Here is a 13,166-nt window from a genome sequence, read left to right on the forward strand (position 1 = left end):
GCTTTTGAAAGGTTGTGCAGTGTTAAACAAAGAAACTGGACGCAATGACTTGATGAAAATATTTTATTCACCATAATGTTAAGAAAAATAACAAACAATTATATAACATATACATATATTTTTCCTTCGCCATCGCATCAAGAAAAAAGGGTGAACATTTTAAGAGAGATTCTACTTCTCATTAATTTACTTTGCCTTTACTGCCACCTCTATCACAACCCCATATCTCTGTGCTTTAAACTTGCTGGAAGGAACTTATAAAAAATAAGAAGAAAAACGAGAAACAAACAAGCATTCATTCTCATTATTTCCCCAAATTCGTGCATGGTAGCTCTTGCCCCAATCCCCACACCATAAATAACTCATTTGTTAGCAGTTCACCGTAAAACACAAAGTTTGCGAAGCGTTTGTTGGAAAACAGCTATAAAATTGGCGAAATATGAGAGACTGAATCCCCTCGAAGTCCCTATAATAAACGTCCAATATGTAACTACACACATTATTTACATTTGCGTAAGAAGTAAGATAAATGGGATGCTCAAATAAGAGGGGGAAAAACGTCGAGATCAAAATTCGGACTGTCAGAGTACAAAGTCGAAGGAAAGCTCAAACATAAACAGCGAAAATTCTTGGAGGCAAAAGAACCGAGTAAAGCGCTAGGGCGTTTTTGATAATAGATGTTTGTTCTCTCAATTTTTTGCGTGTATGTCTCATAAATCATTCGTTTAGAGTCTGAAATCGCATACGTCTGCAACTTCCCAAGCAAACAAATTTCGAGTATAATATTTAGACTCCTAATTAAAAGGCCTCATTTACGCCATAAAAAAGAGGATTTAATAAAAAAAAGCTGAAATATAATTGCGAATCATGACGGTCTGGGGTCTGGTGAAACTTTTGTTTCATATAAAAGCTTTTTTCAAGAAGAAAAGCTAATTGTATGGTAAATAAAATGTGTGCTAATATCAACAGCTTGTTAAATGTTCCAATAATTAATTAGGTCCGTAGAGGGTTTTAACCGAGCAGCCTCTTCTATATGATAAATTAGTCAATATACTTGTGAGTGGCTTTAATAAGTCTATAGCACGGAACTTGCCAAAGGGCACTTCCGAATTAACTAGAACTGTTTGGTAAATTTACCTCGTAGGTACACATTTAAAAAGTTAACTCGAAACTCTCCGACCGGGTCAATTAAGACCCAAAAGCACTAAGCAGTTTACTCTATAATCAGAGTGGTGGGCCATGAAAGTGTTAAATTTCCCAAGTTTTTCGCTCCAAACCTTTTACCTTTTTTTTTCCGCTCACTCTCCCTCTTTTTTAAAAGGTTTGTTACTTGGAGAACGAGAGACCGCTCTGGAAATTCGATGCTTTGTAGGTGGAAATTCAGGGAAAATTATAGGAATGTTGTTCTTTGTTTCATTAGGGGAGAAGCCAAAAAGGTGGAATTTTTCTGTTAAGGATGATTGGAGAAATTTTAATTTTCTGGAAAATATTATCTAGACAACCATGTGCTAAAATTTTAATCTAAAGCTACTGAAATATTTATTATGATTTTTAGAAATTAGAAAGATTTTCAATAGTTTTCTTGACAATCTGGTAGATGACAACTGCTGACGCCAGGAAATCTTGAAATAGTGGTGAATGCAACCTACCGTAACCACAACCCGAAATATTTAGATCTCAGAAGGTTTTAGTCCCATTTTGAGCAAAGTCACGAGACGACTAATTTGATTTTTATACGCAAATTAACAGTCAAAGACCCAAAATATCAGAGCTCAAAATTTAAAAAAATGGTAAATAATGCATATGAGTAGGGGGACGGTTTTCACGAATCTTTCGAAGGTTCTGTGGAGTTTTCCTTTTTAGCTCTTCGAGCTTTAATTTTAGTTAGCTTTTCGTGCTTTTTAATATGAAATATAATTCTACGATAAGAAATGAGCCGGCCCAACAACATTAGAGTACGAACACACACGGAGCAACGGTCCTTAACAATGTATATGTAGTTACTGGAATTTTAGGTCTCGCAGGGATATTACAGAGCGAAGTTGCATGCGACGTTGCGAGTGGATTCTATTACTCGGCATGTCATCTATAACGTTCTCTAATTAAATGTTCATAGAACACAAAACAAGTTCTGCAGGAAGTTTCGTTGCAGTATATTGCCGCGGAGCGTTTGAACTTTGCATTTGAACCTTCAGGGACTTACAGGGTTGACCTACAAAAGGGCGAAAGCGAAACGTCATTATCAAATTTTCGAGACTGTTAATGACCGTCCACTCGGCAAAACACGCTCAAAGGAATGACCGCTGAAAATTTCCCTTCAAATTTGCCACAGAAAGGCCAATTGCATTTTGATGGAGTTCCGTGTAAGCGGGCCTACTCTGTAGTTAAACGAAGTAAAACTCGGCAAGGCTCAAGAGGTGGAAATTTGCTGATAAAATCGGATTAAGTTGAAGCACACACTACCTGGAATTATTATTAACGTCTGTGAATTTTCCATTTTGCAATAAGTCCTAACCGAGATCGCTCAGTAGGTTATTGAGCCTCTGTTGCTTTCAGTGCTTGATTAAATTGGCAAGTAACTTAATTGGCAGAAGCTTTTATGCTGAAGAGGAACTTACTTAAATCATTAACTCGATAAGCAAGAGCTGATAAGGGTAAATGCTAAAAGGACAAGGAAGTGTACTTTCAATATTGTCCTTTGATCTCCGCAAGAGGCACTTAACATTTCGCCTTTCTGAGATATATGTGCAGACTAATAGGATATGTGTCTAAACAAAATACGACGCTATTGCCCCTGGACTTTGGACATCCAGCAGATATACGTTATCTAAATAGCCCTAGGTCAAACAATCACTGAACAGACACATATATCGCAAACAATATGGGTTTATGGCAAATAATGTCAGCCATATCCCAGGAAGATGACTGATGATGGCGCATTGTGGCCTTAGTCCTAGAGAAAACCTCCGATCTTATTCTCCGATCGCATCTCTTGGAGTCTAATAGAGTTGGAATTAACACGTCATCAGAGACAAAATAATTCGATTTTCTTCGTCTCAAACCTGAATATACACGTCTCGTCAACTCATGCATTAAACCGAATATGGAGCACATTTTGCAATGACAAATAATCTGTATATGAATTTTTCATGCGTATCTCGGAAAATACATATGTTGAAAGGATTTTCAAGATGATGTATATTTTCTTCACTAGGCAGACGGCGAGTTGAATTTTCTGACACATCCGGTGCTGCAGATAAATTATTAATACGCCTAAATGTGCCGACTATGCTCATTTCTTTGTATTACTGCCCATTGGGAGAGTGGGACCTAAAATGCACGTGAAGTTTGATTTTCTTTGTTTCTTTGTATGCAGTTTCTTATTTAAAAGACTTCGTAACTCTTATTGTTTCAAAAATCTACCATCAATTGGGGTACGCCGAACTAAAAATAGATCGACAAGGGCAGTTGACACGTAGCGGCCGCAATCCAAAAAGTGCCAAAGGCTAGCGGGCCAATCACAGCCGGAAGCTGAAAGGCTAAAGCGTGCATAAGTCAACTGGTCTTATTTATTCGATTCTATTATTGCAACTTTTTTCGTAAAAGAATCGGCGTAAAAGTAAATTTAGAGCAAACTAAACCCAATAATGGCTTTATTAGGGGGAATCTGAACTTGTTCAAAGACAAAACCAGGAAGATAACGAGCGTGCTAAAGTCTAGCTTTAGTCTTTGTCAGGAAGCTGTGAAGCGTAAGCACAAAGTAAAGTGCTTTTGTGAGGTATCGTGCCTTTGTATATTTCCTATATATTTCACATAACGTTTGTCGGGGTGAGCAGCTTTTACCAGCAAGTGATTACCTAACGCAAAAGAGGACTTTTTAAGTTTACTTATTCTGTGTATCCCGCAATTTAGTTTAAACGTCGTTAGTGCTTAACCATTTACTCGCAGATTAAACGATTAAAGTTGTTAAAGTAACTGTGAACTCGAATTTCCACACCGCAAAACTTCCATATCTAATTTGCAAGTGCATTACTTTCTGGTAAATTATTCCAAGCGTGCGGATAGTTGTATCGAAACAAGTAATGAATATGATGAAAGTTGTTGGGAGATTTTGCTAATTTCCTCGAAACTTCTTGGGAAGTTTGTCTTTAATACTACGGAGCGTATTTCAAGCAGAACAGAACCTGTCTTAGATATCAGATTATTGTTTGGAAGGAAGACGTATTCATGGGAGTTAAAGGCGAAGTGATGAATTGGTATGTCAAGTAGTGCTTCATCATGTTTTTGAAGTTTAACCTTGTTTGCAATTCCAGATTTCTCTGGCAAAACTTTCGAATCCAATTTACAACAATCCTGCTCCAATTTTTGCCATTCGACAAAGCAAGAATGCAGAGCCCTAACGAAATAGAGCTGAACCGGGACGTGATGCTAATAATATACATATTCTAAGAGGGTCCTAAATCACAGACAAAGACTGGAAGCAACATAATGACCGAAATTTATTGAACCATAAACTCCATTTCCGGGCGGCAGAAGTCTTAGAATTGGAAAAGTCAAACTCCGGGGCTCGTAATTGTAATGACCCGTTCGTTATCGTATAACTGACGTTGCGAACTGCGAAGTTTCCCCGATTTAAACCGTTTAAGACGACAAAATGTGTTTGTTACTATAACTAGGAAGAAATTGATAGCCGCGAGTTAGCTCTTCTAGTTCGGGTATGCATTCGCCATTGATTCAAGAAAAGGAGCCGCGTTTAATCATTCGGATTTGACTCAGGTCGGTTGGTCCTTAGCGTTTGAGCGCTCGCAAAACCGCCAGGATGAAGTCTTTATTCTCGCTAGTTTTCTCAAAAGCTGCATCGATTCTCTATCATGGAAAAATCGTCTGTCTATCCCCAGAGATTTCCCCCCAACTTGGGACACGCTGTATGCAAAGCCCCTAAATTAGGCTAATTAACACTTTTATGTAGCGATTTCTGGGAAACGTTTTCAGTGATAAATGTAAACTAATAGAAAACGGCCCTTTCTTGACGCGCCCTTATTGTTTATCCTGAGTTAAAATTTAATTCTTTGTTTCTGGTCTGCTGGGCCCAAAATGAAACAACATTAATCTCAGTCAAAGCTGGGCATTAACAAAGGGCGCCACAGACATACACCGAATGGCAACGATATACTCTATCGATTCCAATTTATTTCCAAAGTGGATATCTCTTTATCCTATTAAATCCATTTCTGTTTGATCTCTCGTGTCTAGATGAATGATTAACCCCACTGTGCATGGATCTGTAACACCTAATCCCTTCAAAAGAGGTCCCCGGTTTTGAATTTGGAATTCATGAAACGGAATTCTTCAACTTCCTTGCAACAGGATTCGTTTCCGTTCGGCGAACAGCGCGAGCAGCAACGAATGCCATGCGTCGACAAACCAGCTTAAGCTCGTATCGGTACCGGAATTTTATCTTTATTAAGGCAATTTTGACTTAAAAAGAACTTTATTACGTTAATATAATACGATTACGGCACAGCAACTTGTTAACTAACTATACATCCTTGGGATCGCGGTTGTACAAGAGATAGAGGTTGTACGAGCGTAAGAAACATTGTATGGTACGTACGCCAAGAGATGTTACGCAGCTAAGGAAGATGGTCCATATAACTCCGGGTAAGACACCCCCATGTTGCCACGTTTGGTCAGATTTTCTCAGATTTAGGAAATTGTGTTTTGATCTCACAGAAACGACTAAAAAAAGAAAGGTTTCACGGAAATCGTGTACTCTGAGTTAAATTTATAAGACGACCTCTCGTATTCTTTATCGTCTGCATTTAATGGAAAGTGGAGTATCGTTTCCGACGCCGAATATAGTATGTCTCCTGCTTAAGAGACCACTTTACTTCAACTTCACGCCCCGCAGGATCCATACAAGGGGCCAAAACGGCCACTTAAGACTTATTACGCTTTTGTTTTGCTTTTGAAACTGCTTGGAAACTTTCCAAGTAAAATTTGATTTAGGCAATATTGAGGGGGTGCTTTTGTCACTGATGCAGCTGGAGATGAAGTATGGCGGCCGTTATAGAAGGAATAATTCCGTCTTCGTCCCTTTAAATTGCTTTGAGTTCACAATTACATTTATTAACACAGAGAGACAGCGTAATGTAATTTTTAATGCCCCAGATAGCACCAGTCGTTTTTTAGAATCCACTTTGCTTCACGCCTGGCGAAGTTCCTGGCGGAGACCAAAGGAGCACTTAAGACATATTTCGCCTTTGTTTTGCTTTCAAAGTCATCGGAAAGTTTCCAAGGAAAATGGAACTTGACTGGGAAGGTACAGGAGATTCGAGAATTTAATCGAAATGAATATGCGCTCAGCAGTGGAATTTTTTGGAGAATGGGGGACATGGGATACTCGGCATAATACCTAAAGTTAACTAGCGGTCTTAGGGGGTTAGTTGAGTCTAATGAGTAGCACTAATGCCCACCTCTTGCGCTAAAGTATTTGTTGTGCACTTTGAAATTTAAATTCAGAATTCAGCCCTAACGGTGAGCGAGATGGAGTGCATACGTACTCCCACGAGAAAGTGCGAAACAGCCGCTAGTCAGTCAATTCAAGGTCATTTGAAACTCCCATAGCTGAAGTAGAATATCTCCTGTGAACCATTGAGTTCCGATTGCATCACTGTGAGTTCAACTCTTTTCGTTGCGAATGTTAATTACGTTTGAACCCCCATAACCAGATCATATGTGTAAAGTTATCCTTTCATCAGCATTAAACAATGTGACAAGGAAAGTTGCTCTTGCCACCCTTTGTCTAATTAATAATGATAAATAGCTGAGCTGGAGTGTTATCCTTGTCAGCGTGGGCTAAAATTAGGACTTGTTTCTCAGGATAAACGTCCCGGCAATTCGCTTTAAAACTGTAATTTTTAACCCTGTTTCCGGATTAAAATTATTCATCATACTGTGCAAAATTTCCACAATAAATGGCAATAGAGCAATTCGCTTTTGTGTAAAAAAATCATAATCTCACACTATCACCCATGTGGCCAGGTTCGGACTAACGATTTTGTGTTTTTTAATTTAGCCCAAAAAATAAATCTAATGGATCTAAATCGGGATTTCGTGGGGGCCACAGATGCTCACTATCCCGACTAATGCATCGATGTGGAAAATTCACATTATAGAATTGCTTTAGATATATATAGTATGGGATAATGATGCCATATTGCATCAATCAATTGTAGCTGGGTTGTATGTATGTATTGGGTGTCCCAGAAACAATGCTACAAACGAATGTTGGTGCTGGAGGGTAAAAATGAGCGATTCAGTTAATCTCAAGTCATTTCTTGATTCGCGTTATTCATCATACTCTGAAGAATTTCAACCATAAATGACAATAGAGCAATTAGCTTTGGATGGAAAAACATAATCTTCCATTATCATCCATGTTGGGAGGTTTGGAGTAACGATTTTGTGTTTTTTTTTTCATATAACCAAAAAAACAAGAAATCTTATGGGTTTAAATTGGGATTTCGTGGGGGCCACAGATGCTCACTGTCCCGACTAATGCATCGATGTGGAAAATTTATATTCTAGACCTGTCTTAGATGTATGTCCAAGTTGCACCAACCAATTGTAGCTAGATTATATATACTGGGTGTCCCAGAAACGATGCTACAAATGATGCTTTTATCCTCCAGCTTACGTGCTGAAGGGCGAAAATTAGCGATTCGGCTAAACTTAAGTCGTTTCCGGATTCAAGTTATTCCTCATATTCTGGAGAATTTTCGCAATAAATGAGAACAGAGCAGTGCGCTGTTGTTAAAAAACAACCAAGATGTTACATTATGACCACCATGTTGCTAAGTTTGGTCTAAGTTTTGGCCTTTTTTGTTTAGAAGCGAAGTGCAAAATGATTTCTCAATTTCCAAACAAACTACATTCCCATAGAAATTTTCTTAAAGGTCTCACGTTAAGGCACTTTAGGGCACCCATTCAAATTCCGGGAGGGCATTTCATAATGTCAATAGAATATTTGGTGCGAATTTTGAACACGAGACACGTAACAGCTGTTTGTAACGTCAAATAATGACGACGGCGTCGGTTTGATGTGAAATCTGAATGAAAAGTACCCTAAACGAGATACTTTTCGGCATAAAGCAACGGAGTTTTATTCGGGGAGCTGATATATTCCTATCCGGGCACCCTAAAACATAAAACCCTCCCTTAAAGAGGATTAGAAAGCTCGGGGTTTCGGGCTCTTGTACGGGAAGGTTGATTCAGGGGATCTATGTTCCAGGCGAATATCAATGATCGTTATTTTGCTAGGGACCAGAGTAAATAAAAACAAATCGGGATGTATTTGAATTGTGTCCGGATGATACGGGATTTCTTTGTTTGTTCCGATTGTTTGCTTGGTGTCCCCTTCTGATGAAGTCTTGCGAAATCGTTTCTTCGTTTCTAGCGATACGGTAACGATCTAATTTGAACGTGCAACATCCTCTATAATAACACAATCGACCATCATTTCCCAAGTGTGGTTTTATTTACGCTACTGTCTCCGACCTGTTTCCTTGTTTTTTATTTCTGCATGACTAATTCCTACACCCCAAAAATCACAAACTATACAATAGCAATGAAAAACGATATAGGTATTCACTGGGTGTGACGAGACCGACTCCTCCGAAGTGCAATCACCTGGGGTTGACGGTACAGGTACCCATTCAGCTCAAGGTGCCTGCAAGAACATTCAGAAATTCGACCAATCTCTGCAGAGCTTCCAAGACATGACGGAAATTAGAGGGGCCGCGCTAATCTCATCAGCAAAAGCGAGGAAGGCTTCATCAGGAAGGTAAAATTACCTGTTAAATTTCTAGGCGTTTTGACCCACCATGGCTCCTTAGTCCGGTCCTGCCGGCGGATAGCCTCATCATTTCGTCTTGAGAATTAGTTGGCTTGTACCGCATAAAGTCATTTCCTGTTGTTTGCAATTACTCCATCCTCCCAATGAAACAATGCACAGGATATAATCGAGTCATTCTTGTTTTGACTAGAGCCTTCAATGGCCAAAACGAGCAGGTAATTACCAGTGCGCGCACTTACGTAACACACACTATTGTTTTGGGTTTATGATGTGATGATCCATGAGGAACACAGATCCAGGCACAATTGATACATGTATTTTTCTTACGTCTTGCGGTTTACGTTAATGGACTTTAGTTGTACCATTCAGAATATAATGAGGGAAGGGGGATTTGGTCGGGCAGTGTACAGGATAGTCCACTACCTCATCTACATCATCAATACAACTTTTTTGTCTCTTGAATTTTTTTCGTATCTTGCTTTGAAAAAAATTAATTTAAGAAAAATCAAACACGAAAAACGTTTTATTAAAACTACACTTGAACAAATAAGTTGGATTTTTAGTTGCTTAATGCAGAAAAAATACAAAGGTTTAAAAAAAGTCAGTGGCGCACATTTTTTTGGCCATAGAGTTGGTTGAGGTACCCCCCGGGACGCCACTGGACTTAATAATTTGAATCAAGTTAGGGCTAAAAGCACCTTTCTACCATAAATAACGTAGTAGGCTATCTCACGGGGACCACCCTGTAGACTTAGAATCGATTTAACCGATAGATATGGATCGTCACATAATTCACCTGAACTCAAACAGTACCTAATTAACCTGCCTTGACCTCATCCTCGAGTCAGGTGTTAACCCTCAAAAGTCAGCATCACCATCGCAAACGTCACTATACAAAATTCCTTGTACAGCCTCTCAATATGGACGTTGAGGACAAACTAGACGAGGACTTCCTCTTCTTCACGAACTTCACCAGTACCTACCTCAAACGCATCAACGATCGCGATGTCTTCACGAAGTGCATGAACTGGATTTTGAAGCTTTGCACCGAGCCTTGCGAGGGGGTGGACAGAAAACGATGCAGGAATATGTATTTGTCCAATCTTCTGATGTACATGCAGAACGGCAAGCTGGAAGAACCTTTTCTGCGACCCCCTTTTTCTGTGGATATATCTGATGCCATGGAGGTAAAACACTCCTTTTGTATCCTTCCTGAAGCTTGCAGTAATCCTTTTAAAGGTATTTTGGAGCATTCCTGACTCGCTGGAAAAGCCTGCGTGGCTGGATGACACAGACTTAGACCTAAGTAGCGTTGCTGGTCATCCAGATAAGAGTGGCAGGACCTATTTTGCCACAAAAACTCTTCCAAATGAACAGGGAGCTTTCGCATATATCGGCGTGAGCCTCACAGGTAAAACGCCATGTTCGTGGCTTCTATGTCAGCGAGATGTATCGCGTTTTCAGGCAACGACTGGATGAGCCCCTCAATGGCCGCAGGGGATGCGGCCCTTCATGGGCCAGCCACCATGGAGCATCAACTAGGACAAAAACACTGCGAACGTGCCCCTGAATCCGAGATGAAGAAGATCTTGTCTAAGAGAAGAAACCCTAAAGAAAGAGAAAAAGTCTTGACCTTCTATGACACATTATTGCAATTGCTCGCTAATGAGCTGAGTGTCGAAGCCCCAGAATTCAACGAAACCGTGGAAGGCCTCCTAGAACAGCTCGTGGCAGATCTAAGGGCCAAAGGGCAATACAACAGCCTCTGCGCGAACATGGACGATTACGAAAAGAGAACGGAACTACTGACGACTCTCTATGATCGAATAAAAATTAGGAGAGATAAGTTGGCTGCACGAGAGGAAATCCTGGACGACATCGAGCAGAAAGTAGTGGGACAGTTCTTTGAACTGCCTCAAATTAAACCTGATGACGAGTACCAACTTCCTGCAGTCATGTGGCAACAGGCGATCGAAAAAATGCCCCACAGGCGCCATATGGAGGCTTTGAAGCAAAAATACCCGATCAATGTGGTAGAAAAATTCCTAGCTTACTTAGCGTCTTTTAAGGAAGAAATTGCTGAGCGCATGCATAGAAGACACCAGAGAATCGCCACGCAAATGAAGAAGGACCTCAGGAACGAGACCACGAAAAAAAAGAATGAGGTGGAGAAAATGGAGGCTACTTGCATTGAAACTGAGCAAATATACAGGGCTGTTACGGAGCATTGGAGGAAGACCCAGGCTGCTGAGGAGCACAACAGAAACCATCAAAATCTCATGGGAAGTGACCACACTCTCCTGTACGCAGAGCTTAGGGCTACAGCTTTGGATGCTCAAAAACTGGTGGAAGAAGAGGACGCTAGGGGCAAATTCCTGGCCGAGCAAATAAACAATGTGGCAGAACAGAACGATATCATCAAGGAAATTCACGACGAATCCATTAGGAAATGGGAAAATGCCGGCGCGAAGATTCTGAGTGGAATTAGAAAACTCAATGAAGCCATCAGACGGTACGAGAGGAGGATTGAAAAGGTCAGAAGCATGGGGGTGTCCACCAGGATGAATTTGAGCGAAACACTTCCTGGAAATCCCTATTTCTGATTGTTAATATTCCATCGCTGTCTTCGAGCTGTGATTTATTACTTTATCGTTAAATCGACCGAAATCTGTTTTTGCTAATGCATTGATTATACAACACCTCAGCAATATTGCAGCAACCTGTAAGCTGTAATTTGGCCGATGCAAATTGAATGTTGGGCTGGGAACGATCTGCTTTACAATAATGATGGTGTGGAACATTTCGCCAGATAATTTTAGGTAGGTGCTCGTTGTGCTCACACACTAACAAAAGCCAGTTTTAGGTAGTTTCCAACTCGAATTAGGCAACAGTTAAGTTGTACAGCAAACAAAGGACCCGAGATTAGGGCTATTTGATGCGATACTCTATGAATTCCAAGCGGCTCGAAGTTGGAATTGAGTTATCAGTGGCCCGGAAAAAGACTAGGAAGGAAGAAGTCTCAGCTGAATTCTATGGAATACTTTCCCAGCCGAACCTTTCTTGGAGTTTTGCTATTTCGGATTAAAATTCGCATTTTCTTAACTGGGGGAATTAGCTCATGCCCTTAGGCAATAGCTGCCCAACTGCACACTTGATGAAACTCCAGATTATAATAACTACTTTTTCGTCCAGGAGGGGCGCGAAAGTGAGGCATTTCCTTTTGCGTGTCACGCATGATAGTGAGGTTAATCCACCCATTCCTGAAACAACTCAAACTTAGAAATTTTTTATTCCTCTGCCGCTATAAACCTGAAAACGGGGCAACTTCTTTTATGGGAGAACTCAGGATTATGGCGAGATAATTTCGCGTTAAACACTTCTAAGGCACATCACTCAATGCAAATAGTTGTGGGAAAAATCTCAGACGATTACGAGCCCATTGCGATTTTATGCCTCATTCCAGCCCTGCGTCCAATTAACTTGAACACCCCAAAGGCCGGTTTCGATCCCATTCGATCGCAACAGTTCGGTTCCCCTCGGGTCAATTAAATCCAGGCAGAAATCGGGAATGTCAACGGGAAGGGTGTTGGGCCTGCAGCAAAATATTGCCAGTAGCGCCATCTGCTGTGCCTCTCTAATCTTAGAAAAGAACATTCCAACAGGGGCTGCGGTTCTCAACAGTCCCAAGGGTCCAGTTGAGCGGAACGCAGGGACTCTTAGCAAGTCTTTACTTGGAAGAGGAGAGTTTTAATCAAAACTGCTGTTTATGTCTTTTATGTTGCTTCTTAGTGCGTTTGCTTTTCTTACCCCCTACGCCTGTTGGTCTCTCACCCCTACAATGCATCTGTGGCTTCTCCGTCTTTAGTATTGACTTATTTCCTAAAGCATGGAAAAGCTATGGTAAATGGTTGTATAGAGGGTCCCAGAAGTATACAGGGTGTTATTTAAGTGCGTGGCCAAACTTCGAGGGGTGATTTTTTGAGTGATTCTAAAATGAAAAGTTTATACAGGGTGTCCGGAAAGGTTACGTCATAAATTCTAGGGGTTAAAACCAAAATAATGCTAGTATTTCATATTAAAAAAAATCCTAGCGACCTTCATTACCAAGTTATTCGCTTCAAAGAAGTTAAAAAAATAATTTTTGCTGTAACTTTCAAAAAATGATCATGGTAACAATAAAAGTTGCGGGTGGTTTAAATAACTCGTAGTCGTGTGTATTTTCATATGTAAACAAATGGTTCATATGTCTTCCTTATACAGGGGAAGTCAAAATTTCTCATTTAGACTCATTTATTTTTTTAATGAGTTG

At 40.2% G+C, this 13,166-nt stretch overlaps 1 protein-coding gene across 1 annotated transcript; it reads left to right on the forward strand.

Moving 5' to 3' along the window:
* Positions 1–9,724: 9,724 nt before the first annotated feature.
* Positions 9,725–11,677, forward strand: LOC136413082 (uncharacterized). Its single transcript, XM_066396447.1, has 3 exons — positions 9,725–10,044; positions 10,097–10,268; positions 10,322–11,677. The coding sequence occupies exons 1-3, from the start codon at positions 9,778–9,780 to the stop codon at positions 11,458–11,460; spliced, it is 1,578 nt and encodes a 525-aa protein (XP_066252544.1). The 5' UTR covers positions 9,725–9,777; the 3' UTR covers positions 11,461–11,677.
* Positions 11,678–13,166: the final 1,489 nt, after the last annotated feature.

The sequence above is a fragment of the Euwallacea similis genome, chromosome 13, assembly GCF_039881205.1.
Source record: "Euwallacea similis isolate ESF13 chromosome 13, ESF131.1, whole genome shotgun sequence".
Classification (NCBI taxonomy): domain Eukaryota; kingdom Metazoa; phylum Arthropoda; class Insecta; order Coleoptera; family Curculionidae; genus Euwallacea; species Euwallacea similis.

Coding starts and splice junctions, on each gene's coding strand:
- LOC136413082 (XM_066396447.1), top strand. CDS start 9,778: ATGGACGTTGAGGACAAACTAGACGAGGACTTCCTCTTCTTCACGAAC. Junction 10,045..10,096: donor ATATATCTGATGCCATGGAG/GTAAAACACTCC, acceptor ATCCTTTTAAAG/GTATTTTGGAGCATTCCTGA. Junction 10,269..10,321: donor TATCGGCGTGAGCCTCACAG/GTAAAACGCCAT, acceptor TCGCGTTTTCAG/GCAACGACTGGATGAGCCCC.